Source organism: Mustela nigripes, chromosome 13 (assembly GCF_022355385.1).
Source record: "Mustela nigripes isolate SB6536 chromosome 13, MUSNIG.SB6536, whole genome shotgun sequence".
Lineage (NCBI taxonomy): Eukaryota > Metazoa > Chordata > Mammalia > Carnivora > Mustelidae > Mustela > Mustela nigripes.
Window position 1 is genome coordinate 85,667,158 of NC_081569.1, and position 26,600 is coordinate 85,693,757.

Genomic DNA, 26,600 nt, shown 5'->3' on the forward strand with positions numbered 1-26,600 from the left:
AGTACAGATCTTTTACCTCTTTGGTTAGGTTTATTCCCAGATATCTTATGGTTCTTGGTGCTATAGTAAATGGAATCGATTCTCTAATTTCCCTTTCTATCTTTTCATTGTTAGTGTATAAGAAAGTAACTGATTTCTGTACATTGATTTTGTATCCTGCCACATTACTGAATTGCTATATGAGTTCTAGTAGTTTGGGGGTGGAGTCTTTTGGGTTTTCCATAGAAAGTATCATGTCATCTGCAAAGAGAGAGAGTTTGACTTCTTCTTTGCTGATTTGAATACCTTTTATTTCTTTTTGTTGTCTGATTGCTGTTGTTGGACTTCTAGTACTATGTTAAATAGCAGTGGCGAGAGTGGACATCCTTGTTGTGTCCCTGAGCTCAAAGGGAAGGCTGTCAGCTTTTCCCCATTGAGGATGATATTTGCTGTGGGTTTTTCATAGATAGATTTGTATGGAACCAGAAGAGACCCCAAATTGCTAAGGAAATATTGAAAAAGAAAAAACTACAGGCATCATATTTCTGTTTTCAAGCTTTACTACAAAGCTATGATCACTAAGACAGTATGGTACTAGCACAAAACCAGACACATAGACCAGTGGAACAGAGTAGAGAGCCCAGATATGGACCGTCAACTCTATGGTCAAATAATCTTCAACAAAGCAGGAAAAAATATACAGTGGAAAAAAGACAGTCTCTTCAATAAATGGTGCTGGGAAAATTGGACAGCTATGTGTAGAAGAATGAAACTCAACCATCTCTTACACCATACGTAAAGATAAACTCGAAATGGTTAAAAGACCTCAGTGTGAGTCAGGAATCTATCAAAATCCTAGAGAACATAGGCAGTAGCCTCTCCAACATTGGACACAACAATTTCTTTCAGGATATGTCTCCAAAGGCAAAGGAAACAAAAGCAAAAATGAACTTTTAGGACTTCATCAAGATCAAAAGCTTCTGCACAACAAAGGAAACAGTCAACAAAACAAAGAGGTAACCCGAGGAATGGGAGAAGATATTTACAAATCACACTACAGACAAAGGGCTGATATCCAAGATCTATAAAAAACTCCTCAAACTCAACACACACAAAACAGATAATCACATCAAAAAATGGGCAGAAGACATGAACAGACACTTCTCCAAAAAAGACATACAAAAGACACATGAAAAAATGTTCATCATCATTAGCCATCAGGGAGATTCGAATCAAAACCACATTGAGATACCACCTTACACCAGCTAGAATGGCCGAAATCAACAAGACAGTAAACAAGTGTTGGAGAGGATGTGGAAAAAGGGGACCCCTCTTACACTGTTGGCGGGAATGCACGTTGGTGCAGCCACTTTGGAAAACAGTGTGGAGATTCCTTAAGAAATTAAAAATAGAGCTACCCTATAACCCTGCAATTGCACTACTGGGTATTTACCCCAAAGGTACAGATGTAGTGAAAAGAAGGGCCGGCCACCTGTACCCCAATGTTCGTAGCAGCAATGGCACAATCACCAAACTGTGGAAAGAACCAAGATGCCCTTCAATGGATGAATGGATAAAGAAGATATGGTCCACATATACAGTGGAGGATTATGCCTCCTTCAGAAAGGATGAATACCCAACTTTTGTATCAACATGGACAGGACTGGAAGAGATTATGCTGAGTGAAATAAACCAAGCAGAGAGAGTCAATTATCATATGGTTTCACTTACTTGGGGAGCATAAGGAATAGCACTGAAGACATTGGGAGACGGAGAAGAAAAGTGAGTTGGGGGAAATGGGAGGGGGAGAAAAACCATGAGAGACTGTGGACTCTGAGAAACAAACTGAGGGTTTTGGGGGGTTGAGGGAGGTGAGCCTGATGGTGGGTATTAGGGAGGGCACATATTGCATAGAGCACTGGGTATGATGCATAAACAATGAATTTTAGAACACTGATAAAAAATAAAATTTTAAAAATATGAATAAGGGAGGACAAAGAAATGTTAACAGCAGTAAAGTGTCTATATTCCACTGGAGCTGGTAAAATAATGACATCAATAGACTATAATAATTTATGTATGTAGAATGATATACCTAGAGATACACTTTAAAAGACATTGTAGATCTATAAAAATGGAATTTCAAAATGTGTTCAAGTAACCTACAGGGAAGCAGGGGAAAGAATACAGAAAACAACAACAACAACAATAAAACTTCAGGAACAACAAACAGTGAAATGGCAGGCTTAAGCCCAAACTTGAATGTTAATGGTCCAAATATAACAACAGACAGAGATGGATAGATTGGATTAAGAATTATAGCCTGTGGGGCACCTGGATGGCTCACTTAGTTAAGCATCCAACTCTTGGTTTCAGCTCATGATCTCAAGATTATGAGATTGAGCCCCACATTGGGCTCTATGCTGGGCATGGAGCCTGCTTAAGATTCTGTCTCTCTCTCCCTCTGCCTTTTCATCCCCTCTCTCCCTCACCTTCTCTAATAAATAAATAAATAAATAAATAATAATTAAAAATAAAAATTATGGCCCAACTCTATGCTGGCTATAAGAAACTCACAGCAAATAAAATCATTAAATAAGAGAACAGAAGATAAACCATAAAAACACAATTCAAAGGCAAGCAAGAATGGCTATACTGGTATTTTATAAGTAGACTAAACAAAAATTTATCAGGAAGGGGCATTGAATTATAAAAAGAGCCCACCAAAAATACATAACAATCTTAAATATGTTTATACCAAACAAGGGAACTGAAAATATGTGAAGCAAAAACTGATGGAACTGAAAAGAGAAATTGACAAACCCACAACTACAGTTTGAAGGTGTTGACACCTTCCTCTCACTAGACAGAAAAAAAAAATATCCAGGGATACAGAAGAACTCAACATGACCATCAACTACTAGGATCTAATCAACAGTTTTAGACATTCTGCACAAGAGCAGGATACATATTTCTTTGTAAATGCCAACAAAACATATACCAAGAGAGATCATACTCTAAGTCATAAAATCAACCTCAATTGACTTAAAAGGACTGAAATCATACAGTGTATGCTCTTTAACCACAGTAGAATCGGAACAAATATTGGTAACAGAAAGATAAGACAGATCTCCAAACACTTGAAAACTACACAATGCATTTCTAAATAATCCATGAATCAAAGAGGAATTCTCAAGGGAAATTTTTTTTAATTTTTTATTTCTTTTCAGCGTAACAGTATTCATTGTTTTTGCACCACACCCAGTGCTCCATGCAATCTGTGCCCTCCCTACTACCCACCACCTGGTTCCCCCAACCTCCCACCCCCCACCCCTTCAAAACCCTCAGATTGTTTTTCAGAGTCCATAGTCTCTCATGGTTCACCTCCCCTTCCAATTTCCCTCAACTCCCTTCTCCTCTCCATCTCCCCTTGTCCTCCATGCTATTTGTTATGCTCCACAAATAAGTGAACCATATGATAACGATTCTCTCTGCTTGACTGTTCTCACTCAGCATAATCTCTTCCAGTCCGGTCCATGTTGCTACAAAAGTTGGGTATTCATCCTTTCTGATGGAGGCATGATACTCTATAGTGTATATGGACCACATCTTCCTTATGCATTCGTCCGTTGAAGGGCATCTTGGTTCTTTCCACAGTTTGGTGACTGTGGCCATTGCTGCTAGAAACATTGGGGTACAGGTGGCCCTTCTTTTCACTACATCTGTACCTTTGGGGTAAATACCCAGGAGTGCAATTGCAGAGTCATAGGGAAGCTCTTCAAGGGAAATTTTTTAAAAACATGGAAGTCAGTAAAAATAAAAATACAGCAAACCAAAATATGTAGGACACAGCTAAAGCAGTGCAGAGACGAAATTAAATTAATGCTGAAAATACTAAAATCCATTAAGGAAAATTGGAAATATATCAAATCAATAATCTAAGCCCCTACATCAAGAATCTAGAAAGAAAACAGAAAAATAAATGCAAAAAAAGCAGGAGGAAGAAATAATAAAGATAACAGAAAGAAGCATATAAGAGCAGAAAAAAGACACTTCACCAATATCAGGAATGAAACAGGATAGCACTATAGAATTTACAGATATTAAAATAAGGATTACTGTCAACAACTCCACACACATAAAAATGGCACAACTTTAAAGTAATGGACCATTTCCTCAAAAAAAAATGCACAAATTTTTGATACATGCAACAAAAAATTTTTGATACATGAATCCCCAGAAAATTATGCTGAATAAAAAAAGACAGTCCCAAAAGCAACCTTTCCACTTATAAAACATTCTTGAAACAACATTATAGAAATGGGAAACAGATTAGAGGTTAGCGTTTCCGAAGGGGAAGGAGTGGTGGGGAAACATGAGGGATCCTTGTGGTGATGTAACTGTTTTTTGTCTCTACTGTATCAATGTCACTATCTTGGTGGTGCTTTTATACCATAATTTTATAAAATATTACCATTGTGGGAAAGTAGGTAAAGGACAGCAGGGATTATTCTGTGGTATTTCTTGCCAACTGCATGTGAATCTACAATGATCTCAAAACGAAGAGTTTATTTTTAAAATATCCCCAAAAAAGTAATGGAATGAAGCATGAGTAAAGGTAAACTATGGAACATATGGAGCTGTACCTTAAGATACAGAGAAAAGGAAAGGAAAGAAAATTTATGTGATCCTTTTACAATACTCGAGGCCACTTGCTCAAATAGAGAATTTAAGCAACAACATCCAGTAAATAACTTTTTGCATGCCTCCTGTAGAGAAGCCCCTGAGTTAGGCCCTAGAAGGAAACAAAGAAGAATAAAACATTATTCCCTCTTTCAATAGTATTAGAACCTAGTAGGAAAGAAGACAAGTATATAATAGCTACAGAGGATAGTAGAAAGTGATGAATATAATATAAGGAATATAGAAAGGGTATGGGAGCTCAGAGGAAGAAGCGTCCCCTTGGGCAGGAGGGTATGGGGGGTAACTTCGTGACAGCTGTTGCAGTCTAGATCTTGAAGCGTGGTGATGGGGGAGGGAAAGGAAAAGTGAAGGCAACAGCGTGAGCAATAATGCAAAGGGGAAAGTGCGACGGCATTTTCAAAGAACAATTTATATTTCCATTTGGCGAGAATAAAAATTTTGATAGAGTATGTAGGATGAAATCTGAAAAGTAGAATGGAATTTTGGACTACCTTGAATATCAGACTAAAACCTGGGACATCAACCTAGAATTCTGTATCCCAGAAAATTACCCTTCAAAAGTAAAAGAAAATAAAGACTTTCTCAGATAAACAAAAATTGAGGGAATTTGTCGCCAGTGCACCTGTTTGCAGAAAATGTTAAAAGAAGTTCTTCAGAGAGAAGGCAAATCACAGGTCAGAAATTCAGATCAAACTAACTGATGCAGTAAACCAGGAAGTAAATACAGACACTATCGTCTCAGAAAATGTACACTTAGGATAGGGTAGCACATACTTCTGCCTTTCATACTTGCTTTGTCTTTATTTATTTTAATTTGGTAAAACAAGCCAAACCTGCCTCTTTTTTGTTTTTCAGAATGATTTAAGAATGTTATCAGTAAGTGATAAAGGTTAAGAAAACTAGTTATTTCTCCCAATTCATGAAAAACCTGTAGAAACAGGCAGTTGTTTTTCATCAAACTATTTGTAAAATGTCTGAGTATTGTATAACATATCATTCAAAATTAGAGATAAATTATTTCTTTTAAGAATCACTCAAGGTAGGGGCGCCTGGGTGGCTCTGTGGGTTGGGCCTCTGCCTTCGGCTCAGATGATCCGCATCTGTCTCTCTCTGCCTGCCTCTCTGCCTACTTGTGATCCCTCTCTCTCTCTGTCAATTAAATAAATAAAATCTTAAAAAAAAAAAAAAAAAGAATTACACAAGGTAAGTGCCCTTTCTTTACCAGGTGTTGTGCTAGGTATTTTCACATAGCTAGATCACATCATTTTGTTCTCATGTGAACTCCATGAAATTTTTCTCATTGTTCTTGAGTTGATGAAATTAATACTCAGAAAGGTAAAGTATCTTCCTAAGGTCATACAGAGTGAACGACAGGACTGAAATTTGAATCTTCTTCAAAGTCCAAAGCCAAAATCTTTGCATGTACCCAAGGTTTGGCATTTTTGACACATTAGACTGTCTCCTGCAATGGAAGATGCGTAGCATCATCTCTGGCCTCTACCCATTAAATGCTAGTCATACTCCCCTCCTCAAGTCATGACAACTAGAAATGTCTTCAGATGTTGCAAACGGCCCCCGAGGGACAAGATTACTCCTAGGTAATCTTATACAGTGGTACCTCACCTGTAAATTTTTAATTTGAACATATTCATCCAATTAAAGCAACATATATAAAACACTTGATTGATTGAGCAATTACTGTGAATAAAAGAAGAATGAGCAGAAGATGAGTGCATATTGTAGGATGCTGAGTAAAGTGACTCATGAAGGATTTAAGTTAATACCTGATCGTGGAGACAAAAGAGGAAGCCAGGAAAAGTAGCATTAACACTTGGTATAAATGGAAAAGTACTAGTTGCAAGAATAAGCTGAATCCACGTGTGACATTACATTTGAGAGAAAGCAAGTTCTGCAAGCAGGAAAGCAGATAAGCTCAGGAGAACGTAACTATCTGCAAGCAAAACATAAAAGTGGGTCATAAGCTTGATAATTCCAAGGTAGTTTAAGCTGAGGCAGTTCAGAGGGTCAGGGACTAAGAAAAGTCACGACCACGGACTTGAGGGAATTGAAACTAAGACAGAAACCACTCCAGAGGGGGGGGGGGGCTTTGGAGGACCTGGTGGAGGGTATTAAGGAGGGCATGTATTGCATGGAGCACTGGGTGTGGTGCATAAACAATGAATCTTGAACACTGAAAAAATAAAATCAAAAAACAAAAAAGAAAAGAAAAAGAAACCACCCCAGAAAGGAAATCCGTTACATGCTGCTTACTAGTACAGTGCCCCATCCAAGGGTATTTTCAACCCTGGCCTGCTGTCGGACTCAATGTGGTGAGCAGCGTAAGAGGCAATGTACGGTCTCATTTGCTTTGGATTAGAATTATAATATGAAAAATTACCAAGTAAAAATATCTTCACAGTCTCACTTTCTATAATAACAAAAATTTTAAAAGTAATTACATCACTTGAAAACTGTAAGAGTGAGTGGAAACCTTGCAGATTATTACCTCATTAGTTTCATGATAAATGTAAATAATTGCCATTCTTTGTGAATACTGGATGAGCCACAAGCTTTGGAACTTCTGAGACTGATTTAATGGCTCTTTTCTGCTGTTGTTTTATCATTTATTCTTACTAAAATTCAAGTATTTTCCAAAACGACGTCATTTAAGACCACTAAACTGTAATTCTGCTGCCATTGCTAGAAATGCATCTGAAAATCAATAACTTTGAAAAGAGGTTAAATGTGATTTGACTCTATGAAGGAAGCTAAACAAGGTGGCCCTAGGGAAGAGCACTCTGAGGGAAAAATAAAACAGTATTAAAACAAAAATAAACTTTAAATGGTAGAGATTTATATATGCTAGGAATCTAGCCCCTCTGCTTCATCTTTACTCTGATAAGAAAGTGTCCTTAGAAATATCCGCATTTTGATTTATTGAAGTTACTAAGGAATGTGTCCCCATTTTAAAATATTGCCCTTTGTAAATAGAGTATAAAATTGGGAAGTAGATCACAAGATGACACTGAAAAAAACTACAAATTATTGTAAGTTCTAAGAAGAAAAAGACTAGGGTCATTGAGACAGAATAACAAAGAAGGAACACCAGAATTTAGGTTGAAACGTCATAAAAGCTTTATCTGAGAAAGCAGTATTCCTGCTGAGACCAAATGAATGAGAAGTTTGTCAGGGAGAGGAGAGAGACATTGCAAACAAATGCTTCAAGCAGGAAAAGCTTGATGTACTTGAGAAACTGAATGTCTGGCTAGACGATGAGGAGGAAGAGAGAACAAATGATACGGGGCTCTGTGGTTCATGGCCAGCTGGGAGGAGTGTTTCACCTTTCAGTCCAGGAGAAAGACTGGGTTGAGATTCTGGTTCTGTTTGCTGTGTGAGATTAACTAAAATACTGCCCTATGTTTGCTTCAATTTCCTCATCTATTAAAAAAAATATTGATAGGACTTCTCTCATAAGTTGTTGTGAGGTTTAGTGAGTTAAAATAAACAATTTGTTGTTATTTGTAGAGATTTATTCTGAGTGCAGTGAGATGGCCCTGCAGGATTTTAAGTGGCATTATCTGTTTTATTGTTTTAAAACATCATTCCAGCTACTGCTTCTGTTTGAGAAAGTCTTGATGGGTATTTAAAGGTTTCCAAGGCATTTTGAATGATGAGTAGAGTTTTGAGCTTGAGAGTTAGGGATCCCAGTCACAGGTCCAACTCAGAGAAAAATGAGATATAAATTTGAAAAACAATTAAAGGACAGGCAACCAGAAAGTGATGGATGATTAGGAAATTAAAATTGGGATGGATGCCATGGTTTTAATAAAGGTGAGATTTTAAAAACCGCGTCATTGATTCTTAATATTTAATTGGCAAGAGTATACTGAATAGTGTTATGGACATGGTAGACAAATGCAGAATTCCCAAACAAAGCTGTCCCCTGTGAACTTTAAACAAGACCATATGCATAAGGGAAAAACATAAAGGAAGAGTTAAGCCAAGATTTTTTAAAATAGGTAATAAAAAGCATTGCCATTAAAGAAACAATGATTTATTGGACTTCATTCACATTAAGAACTTAATATTCATCAAAAGGCAATATTAAGAGAGTGAAATTGCACTGCACCCCTGTAAGAATGACTATAGTTTACCAGTAGGGAGAATACTAGAAGGGAGAATGTAGAGTAATTGTGACTCCCCTGTACTACTGGTGAGAGTGTAAATCGGTAGGACCACTTTGGGGAAATTCTGCTCAGCATCTGCTTGATCTGAACATACATACACCCTATAGAGCAGCTCTTACTTCAGAAAGGAGTACTTATGTCCATTATATTTCAGAGAAGGGGGGTCAATGAGTACTTAGGTCCATCAAAAGATAACATACAACAATATTAATAGCAATAGTGGAATGATTAAATGAATTGTGGTATATTTATATAACAGAATACTTCATAGCAATAAAAGCAGTGAACTACATGCAACAGTAGGATGAATCTCATAAGCCTTATTAAATAAAATGAGCCAGACCAAAAGTTCAAAAACAGACAATACTAATCTGAATAGAGGTTGAATAAGTGATTGCTTTGGGAAAGGGGAATTAACTCGAAGGGAACAGAGGGGAATCTTCTGGGTTTATTACATATTTTGTTCTTTACATTTTGTCAAGCTGAATTCTTTGGATTTGTGTACTCTGTGTAATTTAAAATATAATTAACAATTAAAATGTAAGTAATAATCTCTTAAGTGTAAAGAACATAAAGAGACTTTTTTTTTTCAAGCTTTTTTGTTTTGTTTGTTTTTTGTTTCTTTCTTTCTTGGATCTTTCAAGTAGCCAAAGAGGTGGCTTGATGGAAATGAACATGGAATAAGAGGAATCAGAAAGTGTGAAAAAACACAGAAAGGATCGGAAAAGGGGCAAGAGATGGGAACTTTTAGGCATATGGATTGGTCGAAAGAACTTAGAAAAAATGAAATAAGGGTTAGATACCAAGGTGAAAACTATAAAGAAACATACTTCTTTGCACTCTACAAATACAGCACTAAACACCTTTCTTATTTTTGCGTAGTAATCAACTGGCCGCAGTTTAGTAGCGGTCTTTTTTTCTAAGAACTAATTTGGATCTTGAAATGATGTCTTTTGGTGTGCTGACTGTCCCTTTTTCATGTCCTTCTTATTTCTGTGTGACACCTTCCACAAAGTGAGCACACTAGAGAGATCTATAGGTTACTTAAACAGAAAGAAGAAATATATAATTACTTGGCTTGAACAGTTTTAAATAAAGTATCAGACTAGATATTCAGCCAGTACTAAAGTTCCCTGACAAGCTTTTTGAAGCTTTCAGAATTATATTACTTTCTTTCACATCATCAATCTGTTTTATATTGTTAGGTTGTTTTACTTCAAGTCTCCAATCGACATTTCTTTTGAATGCATATACTGAAATGATTTTATTTAATAAAAAAAGAACATCTCCTGTGTGGATTTTAAATTTCCCTTATTAAATATTTATATTTTCAAAATGTCTTTATTTAATTGAGTGAGGTGTGTGGTGCCATTTCAAAATAACCTCAGGCGGTAGGTGTAATGACATATCAAAGATTTGACCTTTAGCATTTTAGGGTTCTATTTGTCTGCATTTTCTTCTGCATTCATTTAGTCTTAATTTATATGCTATTTTCTCTGTATGACTTAATGAGTGGTTATATTTGGCATGAGATTCATTAACAAAAAGAAAAGGTACCTGAATATGTATTATTTCTGTGCAGTCAGACTAGTGATTTTAACTTCATTTATATCTGTGTATGGGTTGACCGGTGCTCGTACAGCCCTCATTCATTCTCATTAAGTGCTCAGCTGAAGAAAGCCTGGATCTGCTAAACCAATGCCCATTCTCTTACTTCTCACTTCTTCGCAGTCAGCTTGTCGTATTCTTGTATTTACCTCGAGAGGCTTTCTTTTCCAATTCTCTGCTATTCCTTTTAAAGAAAACTGAATGTAATATTTACACTGATGTCATTAATTTAACATCTTGCAGCATCTTCTTGCCTGCTTGGGTAACATCAATGATCATTTGGGTAGCTTTCAGCCTAGAAGCAGGGAAATAGAATAATTATCAAGGATAATATTGTGATAATAAAAATTATTTTTATTTACCCATTTAAGTGGGTCTTCATTGATTTTTAGAAATGGGTGTTTCTTATGGAGATTTTTGTTAAATAGATTATAAATATTGCATATTTATGTTTCAATTATTTATTTTTATGTTTTTCTCAGTTTACATAAATCTTTATCCCAAGAAGAAAATCTGAAGGATCAGTTTAACCATACCCTTAGCACGTATGAAGAAGCTTTAAAAAGTAGGGAGAACATTGTGTCCATCACTCAACAAGAGAATGAGGAACTGGCTACCCAACTGCAGCAAGCTCTGACAGATCGAGCAAACATGGAATTAGAGCTTCAGCACGCCATGGAGGCCTCACAAGCGGCCAATGACAAAGTGCAGAAGTAAGTAATATGATCTTGCATGGTTTCAAAAGCATAAAACAAAACAAAACAAGAACACCTTTTTTGCAGCTAAATGATAGATTATTTATTATTCATGCTGTTAATGGGTTATGACAAAAGTAGATTGAGCCAAATGGAGTTTTTTATTTTTTAGATTGCCTATCGTGCCCATAGTTGGGGGTCAAAATAGTCATTCACTTGGGAATTGTGGTTACTGTTGAGGGTAAACCACTTTTATTTAATAACTGATCTTCATTAGTTCCTGGAGGAACTAACATTAAAATCCTTTCATAGGTAGTAGGTAAAGTTATTGGCAAGGGGAAGAGGCAGTCAAGTAACCAACTTTACTCACTTAGCTTTGTGATAATCCTGCTTGAGTTGAGATCATCTGTGATTTTGCAGTCTGAGACCTCTAGGCACATGGAATAGTTACAGTGGACTTAATTTGCATGTGTGGTTCTTCTGAAGTATTCAGGGCAGCTTTTCACAGTGCATAATTACATTAGTTTATTTTCGATGATCTTTGCATTTTTGTTAAAATTTAAATAAAGCTACAAAAACCAATCAGTCCTTAATGATAGCCAGCAAAACATTAAACATAGGGCATATCATACAAAGAGATAAATTGTTAATTTAAGGGACTTGAACACTGTAGCAGAATTTCCTAAGGCAACTTTAATGGAATGGAACTTGTCATTTTAAATAATCCCATCTTCATGTGTTGTTAACAGCATTTTGCCATTCATACACTTAATTACCTTTAGTTCCTAAGAGATACTTTTTCCTTAATTTTTTTCAGTCTCACAATATGAAGTAGTACCAACTTCAAAATTCTTACTTCTTACCACTTTTTATTTGAAAATAAATCATCTCAACCATTTCCCCAGTGTCCCTGAAATTACATTTTGAATGGTATCCCAAAGTCAGGTAAATCTGTAGTTAAGAACCCTTTTAAAAGAGATCAGGAATTATGCATATTAAAATCTTTATATAATCAGGGTACCTTGAAATTTATGATTTATAGTAAGTATTCAATTTTTTATAGGTTTAAAGATTAAGTTTATGTTCAGTCAGAAGCTATATCCAGTTATTTACAGTGTACATTAACATTCTAAAAACACTAAGATAGGGGCGCCTGGGTGGCTCAGTGGGTTAAGCCGCTGCCTTCGGCTCAGGTCATGATCCCAGGGTCCTGGGATCGAGCCCCGCATCGGGCTCTCTGCTCAGCCAGGAGCCTGCTTCCTTCTCTCTCTCTCTCTGCCTGCCTCTCTGTCTGCTTGTGATCTCTCTCTCTGTCAAATAAATAAATAAAATCTTTAAAAAATAAATAAATAAATAAATAAAAACACTAAGATACACAGGTAGGTCTCATTGCATTGTAAATTACAAATCAGTACCTTTTGACAGTCAGGGTCTGTTAGCTCTGTTTGCTTAAAGTCTACAAATAATTACAAATATCCAAATTTTCTTTACATGTAATTCTTGAAATTTATATACCTGACTAAAATTCCCTAAAACAGTGCTTCCCAGAGACCAATTAAATTTCTGTAAAATCTTTGGAAATGTCAACCTTTTATTTTTTAGATCTCATCAACTATTACTATTGTTTTATAAAACATAATTTTAATAATACTTTGTATTGTTATAGAAGTATATCAGTATTGAAGTAGAAAGATCACCTCAGATAATGCTTTAAGTTGAATAAGTTTAACCTTTTGAGAAACTTACTATATTTTCCTAGTCTTCACATTTAACCATGGGCAGATCAAAAGGTTTTAATGGAATGACACCAATCAACAGACAGAGTTTAAGTTAAACAGTTACGTCATTTAAATGTTAAATTTCAATTTGAATGCTGAATCTTTTATTCTTACTTACAGCAATAAGACCTGGATGAAATACGATGAGGCTCTCCTGTTTGTATTCAGTCCGCTATATTTTTAGTTGCCCTCAATGGGGCAGTGTACCTTCCTTGCAGTTAATGTGGACATCAACCTACTTTATAGCATTTAAGAGGCTAATCTTCCAGGAAACCAACTTAAAAGTCTTTGTTAGGTGGTATTAGTAGCAATTATTTTTGAAGGTCCTTTGTAATATGTCAGTATTCCAGGCAGTAACTACAGTGTGAACTATAAAGGTGCATATTTGTCCATTTCCTTTCACAACTGAATTTCTTGAATAACTGATCTATATTCAGCATCTAATTTTTCAATTCCATTTACTCCAGAGCTACTCAATACACTATGGCTAGCTTTTGTACTGAAACAGTTCTTTTTAAGATTACCAGCAATTTCCTGTTAAATTCAGTGGCACATTTCTAATTATATTTTTATTATAAAACTAACATATGATCATGGTAAACAATGGGTAAGGATGCTCCCATATCTTTGCTAACTCATAGTGGTTTAAAAGCTCAGAATCTGGATGCAAAATATATAGGTACGTGAACTTGTACACTTTATTTTAAAAACACTGTGCTGCTGCAGATAATAATACATGGTTAGTAATACTCCCACTCATAATGTTGTAAGAATTAGATGAGATAAACATGTAATGCTTTTAGAACAATGCAGCTTGCATCGTCCCTCCTTGTCTTGCCATTTCACTCCACACTGTAATATCCCATTCTTCAGAAGGGCTCTATCTTTTCCAGACCAAATACCTTTATATATGTGGGTTCCTCTGCTTAGAGCCTTTTACCCTTTCCCTCATGAAAAACTTACTCATCCTATGAGATTCAGTGCAGCAGAGAGGATAGAGGCAGGCTTTATAGTCAAGTCAGACAGACCCGTATTTCAATCCCTGCTTTCCTACTTATTACCTGTGAGATTTGGGGCAAGTTACTTAACCCCAGGAAGCAAAAGTTCCTCAGTTGAAAAATTCAGACAGTATTACTGCCTTCACAGGCAGGTTTGATATGAGTTTGATAGACTGGATACCATGTAAGATACCTATTTCAGTGCCAATTACTTTATTTTCAGTATGTTATAAATTATTAGTATAATCATACTCATGCAACTGACAAGACTTGTTCAAGTATCTCTTCTCTGCAAAGGCTTCTTCAACTTCCTAGAAAGTTAAATATCACTCTCTTCTCTGTGTTGTCATAGTATGTTTGTTAAGGATTCCTCCCCTGAAAATAAAGTCCTCGCCATTCTCCTGTATCTCCCATCTCAGTAATGGTCTTCAGCAGCTTCAGCACCGTCTTTATTCCCTCACTCGTTCTGACTTTTCACATTCACTTTGCCGTGAGTCTCTGGTTTTTCTGTGCTGCTGAAGAATCACCTGATTTCCCCTATTCCATCCTCACTTGTTAATTGCCTCATTTCAGGACCTCATCATCCTCCAACTAATCTGAAATAATCACAAGACTAGTTTATCTGCTTCTAGCTCTCAGGTATGTCTTACTCGCTGCCGCCAGAGGGAAGTTTTCTAAAATGAAATCAGGTTCTATTACTTTCCTATTTGAAATCTTTCAGGGCCCTTCATCCCTACACGCAAAAGCATAAACAACTGAGCAGGGTATATGAGGCCTATCACCTATCTGGCCTTCTCCCATTCCCTGGTATCATTTCCTCCCACCACCCCAACCACAGTATCTCTATACAAGCTATTTCTTCTTCTTAAAGCATATTCCTCCCTTCCAGTACCAAATTTTTGTTACTCATTAAAGTCTAGTCTTAATGTGATGTTTCTTTATGTTTTTATTTTTTCATAGTACCTAATCCATATCTTTGTTAAAGGTCTTAATCATCTAGGTGTTACAATTGCTTTATCTGTTTTCCTGTCTACTTCCTGCAAAATTACCCATCATTGAGCATTCTCAAGACATAAACAGTGTTCCCTTCATCTTTGTATCCATATCGCCTCCAAATATTCACCGAGATGCCTGCTATAAAGTAGGTACTGTGTAAATACTATGAACAAATAAACTAGAACAGTTTAAAAGGTTGATGGGATAACAGAATAAAGTAAAAGCTGGTCAGGTCAGGAATACACAGGAAAATTTCAAATCTGCTCTGATCTGCTATAGGCCCTAGGTAAAAAAAAAATTTATTCCAACCAAGTACCCTATGCTAGTCCAAGAATTTCATAGAAAAGGGGACGCCTGGGTGGCTCAGTTGGTTAAGCCGCTGCGCTTGGCTTGGGTCATGATCCCACGGTCCTGGGATCGAGTCCCACATCAGGCTCCTTGTTCAGCAGGGAGCCTACTTCTCTCTCTGCCTCTGCCTGCCATTCTGCATGCTTGTGCTCTCTCTCGCTCTGACAAATAAATAAATAAAATCTTTAAAAAAAAAAAAAAAGAATTTCGTAGAAAAGTATGACTTTTGTGGCCATTCCTGCCTGCCTCCCTCAGTGGCACCACGACTCCTATGGTGTCTGACTTTCTATTGGGCTTTTAGCCCTTTTTCTATGCACCAGCTTCCATCAAGTTCAATTACATTTAAAAGATCTGAAATCTTCAGTAATGGTGGAGAAACTATATGCTATTTCTAGTAATTATAGAATTTTAAATTTATATTTTATTTCCTTTTAGAGTCAAATGAATTTTTTTCTGAAGATTTTATTTATTTATTTGACAGAGATCACAAGTAGGCAGAGAAGCAGGCAGAGAGAAAGAAAGGGAAACAGGCTCCCTGCTGAGCAGAGAGCCTGACACGGGCCTCGATCCCAGGACCCTGAGATCATGGCCTGAGCCGAAGGCAAAGGCTTTAACCCACTGAGCCACCCAGGCGCCCCCAGTCAAATGAATTTCTTAAAGTTTTTTAGTCTGTGGGAGTATTCCTGAAAAAGAAAGTGGTGCAGAATTACCATCCATAAGCTAGCCAATATATATAGGTAGAAACACTGAGAGGAGAAAGTGTGAAGAATGCCAGACCTCATTGTCCAGAAACTGCTTCTTAGTCCAGATGTCAAAAAGCCTAAAATTTCACTAGTGGAAATCCATTCCCTTGGGTTAAGCAAGGTTAAGGTACCCGTGTTTCAAAAATGTGTATGCTTGTGGAAGAACACATTGTCCTTTCGGTTTTAGGTTGCTCTTTGGCTGATCCTGGATACGCTTAGTTTTGGTGAGCCATGTGGAAGTAGAGGGAACTAAAGAGCAGGTGAAGAGCATAGGAACTTGTAAGAGAAACTTCTCTTAATGATTCTGCTAAGGACCATCCATAATCCTTGTTTATTAAAGAGAAAACTGACACACAAATCCATTAAGGGATATTTTTATCATCACAAGAGATTTAAAACTCTGTTGTTCTTTATGATATATTTTATTTCCCATCTGTCTTTCTGTCTATAGATATGGTTCTTGTGGCTTAGAACACAAGGTTTCTGAAGGATTTTAAAAATATATTTGACTATACTTAATGTACCTAAGCTACACATAATTACTTAAAAGTATTTACAACTTGGCTTATAAGGTTAGAAGCTCTCAGAAGCTTCTAGATTTTTTTTTTTTTTGGTCACATAACCATCTTTACTATGGGCCAGATTTATACTGATATGATTCAAATCCCTCATAAACAGTAACTGTATAATAAGTAGATCAGGGGCGCCTGGGTGGCTCAGTGGGTTAAGCCGCTGCCTTCGGCTCAGGTCATGATCTCGGGGTCCTGGGATCGAGTCCCGCATCGGGCTCTCTGCTCAGTGGAGAGCCTGCTTCCCTTCCCCTCTCTCTGCCTGCCTCTCTGCCTACTTGTGATCTTTCTCTGTCAAATAAATAAAATCTTTAAAAAAAAAATAAGTAGATCAGACAAAAAGACAAAGGACAAAAATTCTAATATATCACTATCTAAAATGTTCTTTCTTAAGGTGCCTGGATGGCTAGTCGCTTAAGTGGCTGCTTTCAGTTCAGGTCATGATCCCAGGATCCTGAGTTCAAGTACTGCATCGGGTGCCCTGCTCAGTAGGAAGCCTGTTTCTCCCTCTCCCACTCCCCCTGCTTGTGTTCCCTCTCTCACTGTGTCTCTCTCTGTCAAATAAATAAAATCTTTTAAAAAATAAAAATAAAAAAATAAAATTTTCTTTCTTTTCATACTTTAAAAAAATCAATTACTTAAAATTTACTTGCATTCTCATTTCTAATTGCATAATTAAAATATCAAAGATCAGCATAAAGCATTTCCTTTTGAAATATAGGGTATCCCAAGCTTTTGAGCGGTATTAACAGGGGGGAAAAAAAAGGAGGAGGAGGAGTACATGTAAGCTAACAAGAAGGTCTTTCCTGCCTCTTGGTCAAATACTGATTTCTATGAAGAAGTTGAGGTCACAAAGAAATTGTGAATTCTCAGCCTGGTTTCCCTGCTGATGAGGACTGTCTGGTAGCTCCCTTTGAGGTGTCAGGGGAGTCACCATAGTGTCACGCAAGGTTTCTTCACGTAGAGCAAACATACTTTCCACAAACTCAGCTGCTTAATCTGTTTGCAGGTTGAATTATAAAACAGGATAGATGACTCTGAGTTCTGGGAAGGGGAACAGAGCATTTCCACAGTTTCTTGGTTAAAAAAAAACAAACTGCCTTCTTTTCATCAAAAGATATCACTAAACTTTGTAGTTTTGTTGCTGACTCTGGAATCTGATTTTAACCATAATGAAAACAAATTGTGGTAAATTATCCTTACATAGTCAAATACAAAAGGTGTTAAAATTATATTGCCTTTTCACTAAAATTACTCTGCTTTTTGCCAATTTTACCTGTGATTTTTTTTTTTTAATAAATTCTTGGTTGGACTTTAAGTAGCACAACAATAGTATAGATGTCTGAACACTTGATAAATGCTGATTAAATCAAAGAATAAGTTTCACAATTCTCAACTCAGCATAAGGTATAAATCACTAATATAAAGTTGAAAATTGATTTTATTAATATTATTAATAAACAGGAGGATTTAAGACTTCTGGAAATTGCTCTTCAAAATTTATTTTGTGTTTGAAATTTAAAAGTTCTGTGAAATATCATATATACCTCAGCACATAATGAGTCAAATAATTTATCTGGGATGATTTGTTTTTGTTTTAGTTTCTTTAAAGATTTTATTTATTTATTTATTTGACAGAGACACAGAGAGAGAGGGAATTCAAGCCAAAGAACTAGGAGAGGGAAAGCAGGCTTCCCGCCGAATAGGGAGCCTGATGCAGGGCTCGATCCCAGGATTCTGGGATCATGACCTGAGCTAAAGGCAGAAGCTTAATGACCGAGCCACCCAGGCACCCCTATTCAAGATAGTTTATGTACAAATCACTTCCCAATCAGCTCTAGAAGGCACCTTCCAAATCTAGATCCAGTTAGATATTGTCATTTATATGTGGAAGATGGATTCAGATGACTCCTAAGCAGTCATTGTAAGATGTACAGCATCTAACATGCTTAGTTTTTATTCTTAAGCACATAATATGCTTTTTAAGAATTTAATATTCTGGATTTGTAAATCATAACACATTTTTAAATTAAATGCATATTTAACTTATGAAATACAAGTCTTCTTACACACTATCAAGTAAGTATGTATTTAAAAAAAAATTTAATTCCATTATATATTTGTATAGTGGATCACCTTTCTCATCCATTGAGTACATAAAGTAGATTTCTTTAGAGCTACTTTTATTATATATAGAGAGAGGGAGAGATACCTATCATATTTGATAGATAAGTATTATATCCATTTCTTTATAAAAGCTGAAGAGTTGGAATTACACCTTTATCTTTAGGGAAAGTCTCACTTTGAAACAAAAAAGAAATATGGTGTTAATTTTCTATGGCATTCCTCTCTACTAGAGGATTAATGTAGGATTATTGGAATTGAAGCTTAACCCAAAACTTGAGAAATTCTAATGAAGTAGAAAGTAAAGGATGCAGACTAAGAAAAGAAATTCTCTAAACCTAAGAATCTGCATTTTCTCTGGTAAGTTCCCTTGTATAGTTAACTTTTTGGAATGAATCATAAGGATCATGAAAGTAAGGACTAAAAAGTGAAATTGCAACACAGCTGCTTAGATTTGATTTACTTCTTCACTTCAGAACCTATCTTCAAATAGGTGATGTAGAGTTGAGCTAATACACATTTTTGCCTACTAAGATAAAACATGTTTCAAATGGGTACAATGGAAAGGGATGAAAGTAAAAGAACAAAAGAATAAAATGTGGGAGAGATCCATGCCATATCAGTTTAAGACCAAATAAAATGTAGGAATTTTTGATGATTTTCATTAGCCCCAATATTATAGTAATTAAAAGAGATAATGTCCCTGTTACATTAGGAGAGTTATAGGATCCACTAAACAATGATCAAATATTTTTAACCATATCAGGGAGATCATATGATAGTTGTCTTTCTCTGCTTGACTTATTTCGCTAAGCATGATATGAGGAAGTGGTGATGCAACATGGAGGCTTAAGTGGGTAGAAGAATAAATGAAACAAGATGGGATTGGGAGGGAGACAAACCATAAGTGACTCTTAATCTCACAAAACAAACTGAGGGTTGCCGGGGGGAGGGGGTTGGGGAGAGGGGGGTGGGATTATGGACATTGGGGAGGGTATGTGATTTGGTGAGTGCTGTGAAGTGTGTAAACCTGGTGATTCACAGACCTGTACCCCTGGGGATAAAAATATATGTTTATAAAAAATAAAAAATTAAAAAAAAAAAAAAAAAGGACCAAATATTTTTAACCAGAACTTGATAGGTTAACATAAAAACAAAAAACAGGAGTTCTTTGCTCCAGAAACATTCAAATGTGATTTTCACACATTTATATGAAATGTGAGTTCCTTAGAATGGCCATATGATCAGACAAGCATCCTTTTCCTTGGTTCTGTTCTAGCTCTGGTTAAAGCCGTCTTACTCTTTAGTCCTTGACAGGCTACAGCGCTCCCAGGCACTTCTGTGAGGGCAGGAAAACTCATTCATCCATCTTACCTGAGGATAGTTTTAGAAACGATTAAAACAAGATATATAAAGTGATTTTAACTTTCTTTCTTAATAGCACTGACCACCAGTGTACTTTAGCCTACTCTTGTAGTAATAAAGGGAAGAGGGAAGCTATTGTAAAAATTTGATTTTTAAGAAATTTTCATTATTCCTGCTTGGATGTTGCTCGGCCTCATTATGCTTGACAGCTCACTCAGAACCTCCTCCTTTGCTTTCCCTATTCTGAAACACATAGAAAAATTTAATGTGATGTATCTATCTATTAATATAGAAAGGTCTACATTTTTATATAAATCAAGGTCTGGTGTTTTTTTTAATAAGTCCTCAGTATATTCATCTAAAATCTGGTATATACTTCCTTACTAGGTATAGCTTTTATTCACAAAATGTAATTAGAAAAAAACCCAAGTTGAACCCAAGAATAAGTAGAGATACCAATTTTATTCGGATTTTAACATTCCATGCTTGGTTATTTCTCCCCACTAAGTCAGGGATTTTCCCATGTGCATATTTGGCCCTCAAAAAATACAGAATAAAATAATTTTTGTGGGGCCCGGGCAGCTTGGTCAGTTGAGTCCAACTCTTGATCTCAGGGTCATGAATTCAGGTGCCACGCTGGGTTCCGCACTAGGGGGGAAGCCTACTTAAAAAAAGAAAAAGAAAGAAAGAAAGAATCTTTTGCTTATTTCAGTGAGCTTTAGCTGGCAGTAAAATCATAAACATTGTCCACACATAAACTTCACTCTTGATCATTTATAGTTTAAAAAAATCATTCTATAACAATATATTATGTAGTAGCAGCAGAAGTGATCTTCTTTCTTTTTCATATTGTTATATAGTCTCAGGCAACTCTACAAATAGTTTCTGGTTTTTTTTAGTTCTTACCCTAAGTATAAAGAAAAAAGGGTTCCACTACTATCAATTACTTTGTCAGGTGTTTCTTTATAAAGACTGACTAAAAGTGAAATTAAAGAAATTTTTTAAATAAATAAAAATTTTTAAAAAAGTAATTATACACTCTAAAAAAAAGAAGAAGAAAGAAAGAAAAATGTTTCCAGAAATTACATAGTGAACAGTATTTTGGAACTTACTAAACTTAATAATTTTAATTTTTTAATTGTTTTGGTATTTATACCATTCAAACTAATAGTCCTTGGGACATCATCATCTTTTGACTTTTTCTTTTGCTGCGTTTAGCAGTATCCTGAAAGTGTATGAAAGCGTATATTATTTCTCTTTATGTTCCCGTTTGCTATTTGACAAGCTACACAATGGCAAAACATTTAAAATCTTGAATTATCTTCTTCCTTATATTAATTTGCCTTCTGAGCCATGTATATTTCACATCAGTCTTCCAAGAAGTTCTCTACTACTGACTGGAGAGCCTAATCTTTCCCAGAGTGGTAGGAGTAGCACAGTTCAAGAACAAGAATGAATCTCTGTATAATCACACCACAATGTGAGGTGACCCTGAGACAGAGAACTGACCAGATACACATATGGGTTTTAGGAAGACTTTCTGATGCTCTTTTTTAACACAGCTGTGAGAAGAATGTGGCTAAGACCCAATAGTCATTCTTGAGTAGAGCTGGCAAAGGAAACCATGAGGAGAAGAGAATTTAACACATGGGTGTAAGAGAGCACGGCTTCATTGATGCGATCTGAGGGGAATGCCTAATGACTGGAAGAATCAAACTTGGCAATGAAAACACAAAGCTCTTTTCATCAATTCAAACGCAGACTCTAAAGCTGCAGATGGTCACCTCCAGCCTTGTCTATTCAGTGCGAGGTTTTATAAAATGGCACTTTGGTGAATACTAATAGATCAAAACAAAGATTTAATAACGTAAAGATGTGGTGTTCATTTTTAAATGAGTATACAGGTCAATGTCTCAGAAAAGGATAAAAAGAGTACCTTTTATATGTGGGTCTAAAGTCTTTTTGTTATTTTTCAACTTCAAAAATAAATGACATCTTTAACATACAGATTGTGTTTTATGGAAAAGAGTTTACATTATTAAAAAGAGACCAAAATCAGGGTTTATATTTACATTTACTGATTTCATTGCTTCTGTTTGAGGATTCTCAATTTATAATGTCTGTTAAGGTCATCCTTTAATATTTCCTTGAGGCCCACTTGATAGGATAAATATATATTACCATTCTGAAGGATGAATCAATCTAATTAAAAATTTAGGCCAAAATATTTTATACTTGAAATAGAACTTTTTTTCCTATCTCTTCAGAGAATTCTAAGAGACATTGTTTAGTACAAAGGAAGCCTTTGAACTTTAATGCAGCCTTGAAATTATATTTTTGCTACTTTGTGTTTGATTTTCTGCAATTTTACAAATCCCTAATAATTGCTTATATGTGAAAAGGTAATTCACTGTATTCCAACTTTGTTGGAATACATTGTGCATTGTTACTGCTTATATAACTGAATCGTACTTTGAATTAAAAAGTGGTATATGTTTCCAGAATAAATTACATTATTAGAGGTGATTAGCACTTTATAGTTTATAAAATTCTTGAGCTAAACCCCCAAAATTAAGCTTTATTATCCAAAATAAGCTTAACATATGAACCTTAAATAACTCATTAATAGCTTTTATATTTCTACTACTTGTGAAGTAAATATAATTAGTAAGTCTGTATGCCTAATACTTTTTATCTAATAAGTGACACTAATATATAATAAATTAAAGCATTAGAATTGAAAGTTAAAAGGGAGGCAGCTTATTATCTAGTAGAGATATCAGTGTCTAACAGGACCTGTAATTGTCATTAACTGAGTATGATGTAGAAGACATGAAATTGTGTTTGTTCTCAGTGTTCTCAACTGGAAGTAGAACTAATATACTTGCCCTATACTTCAGAATATGGCTGTGAGGCTCAAATAAGATGCATGTGCATTAAAGTATTTTGAAAAGTATAATGTGCTCTATAAATATAAAACATTGACTAAAGAGTATGTTTTAATAATAAATGTTATAAAAATGTTTTAAATAAAAAATTATAATAACCTTTTGGGGAGCTAGAAATAGTAAGTGAGAAAAATAATAAATTTAACCTCAGAGACATAAAATAAATACCATGTAACTTTGGAAAAAGAGATTGTTCTCAAAGATCTTGGAAACTGGAAGTAAAAAGGATTCTGTGCATTTTCATACATTACTAGTAAGAATGCAAAATAGCAAAACCCCTGTGGAGGAGAATTTGATAATATCTAACAAAATTACTGATGCCCTTACACTTTGACTAAGGAAAATTGCTTCTAGGAATCCATCCTGAATATAGACCTCCATGAATATGAAGCAACATAGGAATTACAGGATTGGTTTTTTTGTTTGTTTGCTATTTAAAGATTTATTTATTTACTTGAGAGAGAGACACTACAAGTGGGGGTGGGGCAGAGAGAGGGAGAGACGATCTCAAGCAGACTCCATGCTGAGTGAGGAGCTAGATGCTGGGCCCTGATATCAGGACCTGAGCTGAAACCAAGAGTTAGGCTCAACCAACTGTACCACCCAAGCATCCATACATGATTTTTTATTTATTTGAGAGAGAGAGAAGGATACCAACAGAGAGCACTAGTGAGAGGAGCTGGGAGGAGAGGAAGAAATAGGCTCCCTACTGAGCAGGGAGCCAGACCTGGGGCGGGGGAGTGGGAGGACCTCTATCCCAGGACTCTAGGATCATGACCTGAGCCGAAGGCAGACACATAACGGCTGAACCACCCAGGGGCCCCAGGATTGTTTTTAATAGCAAACAAAAGAAATTCAAATAGGAGAGTAGTTTAATAAACTATAACATATTCGTATAGTGGGATACAATACAACTGTGAAAAAGAGAAAGGAAGGAAGGTCTATAAACTGATAGTGATTTCAGGACATATTCCTAACTGAGAAAAAAAATCAAGTAATTATAATATCCTACCTTTTATATGAAAAATAGGCATAAAAGTAATAGGAAAGATAAACCCACAACTAATGAATTATTGGCCTTTGGAGGTAGATGGGAAAGAGATAGCTCCTGGGTCTGGAGAAGGGAAAGTATAATGAGTCCAGAGTATCCTTTTGTACCAGAAAGCAAGTACTTGTACCAGAAAGCAAGATTAATGGGGTCATGTCGAAAGGACACAGGAGCCAGCTTAGAAAGGTTCCCACTGACCAAATTTGGCACAAATTTGCCTTGGGAATTTTATGAGTATCAGAGGACACTCATCCTTTCTTTATTTAAATTTTGAAATTTTGTTTATGAAAAAATTTTTTTGTTGGGAGTCCTGGGTGGCTTGGTCAGTTAAGCGTCTACCTTTTGCTCAGTTCGTGATTCCAGGATCGTGGGATCGAGTTCCACATCTAGCTCCTTGCTCAGTGGGGAGCCAGCTTCTCCCTCTTTCTCTGCCTGCTGCTTCCCTGCTGTGCTCTCTTTCTGTGTCAAATAAATAAAATCTTTAAAAATTTGTGTTAACTTTAATTTTTTAAAATATTGATTGTAATATTATTTAGTTTTATTAGTGAGGCTTTTCGTACCCCCTTAAATTTTTCACCTGAAGTGAGTGCTTCATTCATCTCATCCTAGTTCTAGCCCTGAATAGTCCATAAAAGGGGAAAAGACACTGCTGGAGGAAAAAAGAAAACACTCCTGGTTTACCTTTATTTAAAAAATAAGAATGAAAACTTACTAAGTTACCCTAGCTTGTATGATTTCTACTGACTGATGTTTCATATTCAGAAATGATAGTTCTGTAATAGAGCTGAAGAACTGTGGTTCTTCCACCCTGTGGAATGTCACCAGGTTTTTCACCGTATACTATCCAGAATGTCTACCATTGTCTGAAATGTCTGTTTCTTATGTCACTATCCACACCACTTCTATCAACTGTTGCTTTGTCTTTATTTTGATCATCTGTGTAGATCAGTCATCATATCTATCAACAGTGGGGTGGTCCTGATTGATTCTAGACCCGAAATGTTGATTTCAATCTGGGAACGTATGGCTTTTATGAATCAAACATAACTCAGGTAGAGAAAATTACTGTGACGATGCTAGCTTAATAAGTTGAATATTACTTTTAATTTGTAGGCCCTTGGCTTAGTGTGAAGTTTGAAGGTGCATTGAATATTATCTCCACTAGTCTCCCAAAGGATGTTGCCAGTCTTTTGAATTAAACTTGAATAAGGTTGATTTGTATTCCCTGTTAATCAAAATTTGAAATGTTGACATTAGAAAATTTCATTCAGTGCTAATTATATATGACTTTTATGAAAGTTAGGAAGGAAAGAATCCTACATTTTAAAGTTTAGTATCAGCCTAAAGCCCTATGAAAACAATAGTGAGTAGCTTAATAAGCCATCTTAATAAGATACCTTAATAAAACTAACCAGTTATTCTAGCTTGCTATGTTTCAGTTGGCAGTATGAATATCAGTGACTTGCTTCCTCCATCATTAATTGAAACTTTTCTGGGTTTAAAATTATGAAAAAAAACTCAGCAGTGTTTCCCAGCCTTTCTTGACTCTTGAATCCCTTTGGTAGTAAAACATATTCTCTAAGTAGAATTGTGTGCATGCCTTTTGGTTGTTATAAGAAAAAGAAGTTAATAAGCATTGATTTATAATTTTATTTAAGTACAATCTTTAATACTCATAATATGTATCACCACATGATATGTGACTTACTTCAACCATATAGGAAATAGCATAATTTATTAAGTTTTATTATGGTTTATTGTTTGGTTTAAGGATAAATACATATTTAAAAATAGATCAAAATTTAGTAATACTAAATAACTGCTTGTGAGGTGATCTTTGGAATTCTTAACATTCTACCTTTAAAAGGAAATAATAGAGAGGTTTCTCAGCATCCATTTGCTGGAATATTTCCACAAATAGCACATTACAGATATTTTGGTCTTTACTTCCATGTAAGTAAAGACTAATTAAGTTTAACTTAATTAGTTAAACAATATTTGTTGTCCTTTGTTTTCTTTAAGTCATACCTACGAAATAAGGTGATATGAGTAGTTTGATCAAAGGAGCTGGTGAAGAGAATCTTGAGGTAAATTTATAGATTTGTGCCCCACATTAATTTGTGTCTCAGCATCAGTGTACTTTCTCCTTCCTCTAAGTATTCAGTTGTCCATTAAGGGTGGAAATTAAACAATTTACAACTGAGAAGAAAAAAATAGAGTCAAAAACAACATGTTGACCAGCTGTGCTCAACTGAGGGATTAAGTCATGAACATGCTATGCTGGTCTTTGCTTAATCTCCACCTAGCTCATTCATATGTGTTCACAAGTTACCAAAGTAATCCACTTTAAAAGGCAAAATAAAATAGCATAAAAGGCAAAAATGTTTAATAATAATTTTATATTTTGACTTCAAAAATGGAACTCAGACACTACCACCTTTGACTTCCATGATCTATGAATTTTTAAATTACAAAAGGAACAAATGATGCTTTAGAGAATTTCATTATAT

The 26,600-nt window shown here is 35.6% G+C and overlaps 1 protein-coding gene across 4 annotated transcripts in view; it reads left to right on the forward strand.

Moving 5' to 3' along the window:
* MIPOL1 (mirror-image polydactyly 1) overlaps window positions 1-26,600 on the forward strand; it is a 324,048-nt gene that overhangs the window by 263,369 nt on the left and 34,079 nt on the right. For 2 of the 4 annotated variants that reach the window (XM_059371253.1, XM_059371254.1), the window contains exon 12: window positions 10,961-11,191. The exons of 1 other annotated variant lie outside the window; for it this stretch is intronic. In XM_059371253.1, coding sequence (XP_059227236.1) covers window positions 10,961-11,191 — 231 coding nt within the window. Of the gene's footprint in view, window positions 1-10,960; window positions 11,192-16,999; window positions 17,153-26,600 lie in introns of those variants that run through there. One more of the 4 variants, XM_059371255.1, reaches the window with a different exon arrangement.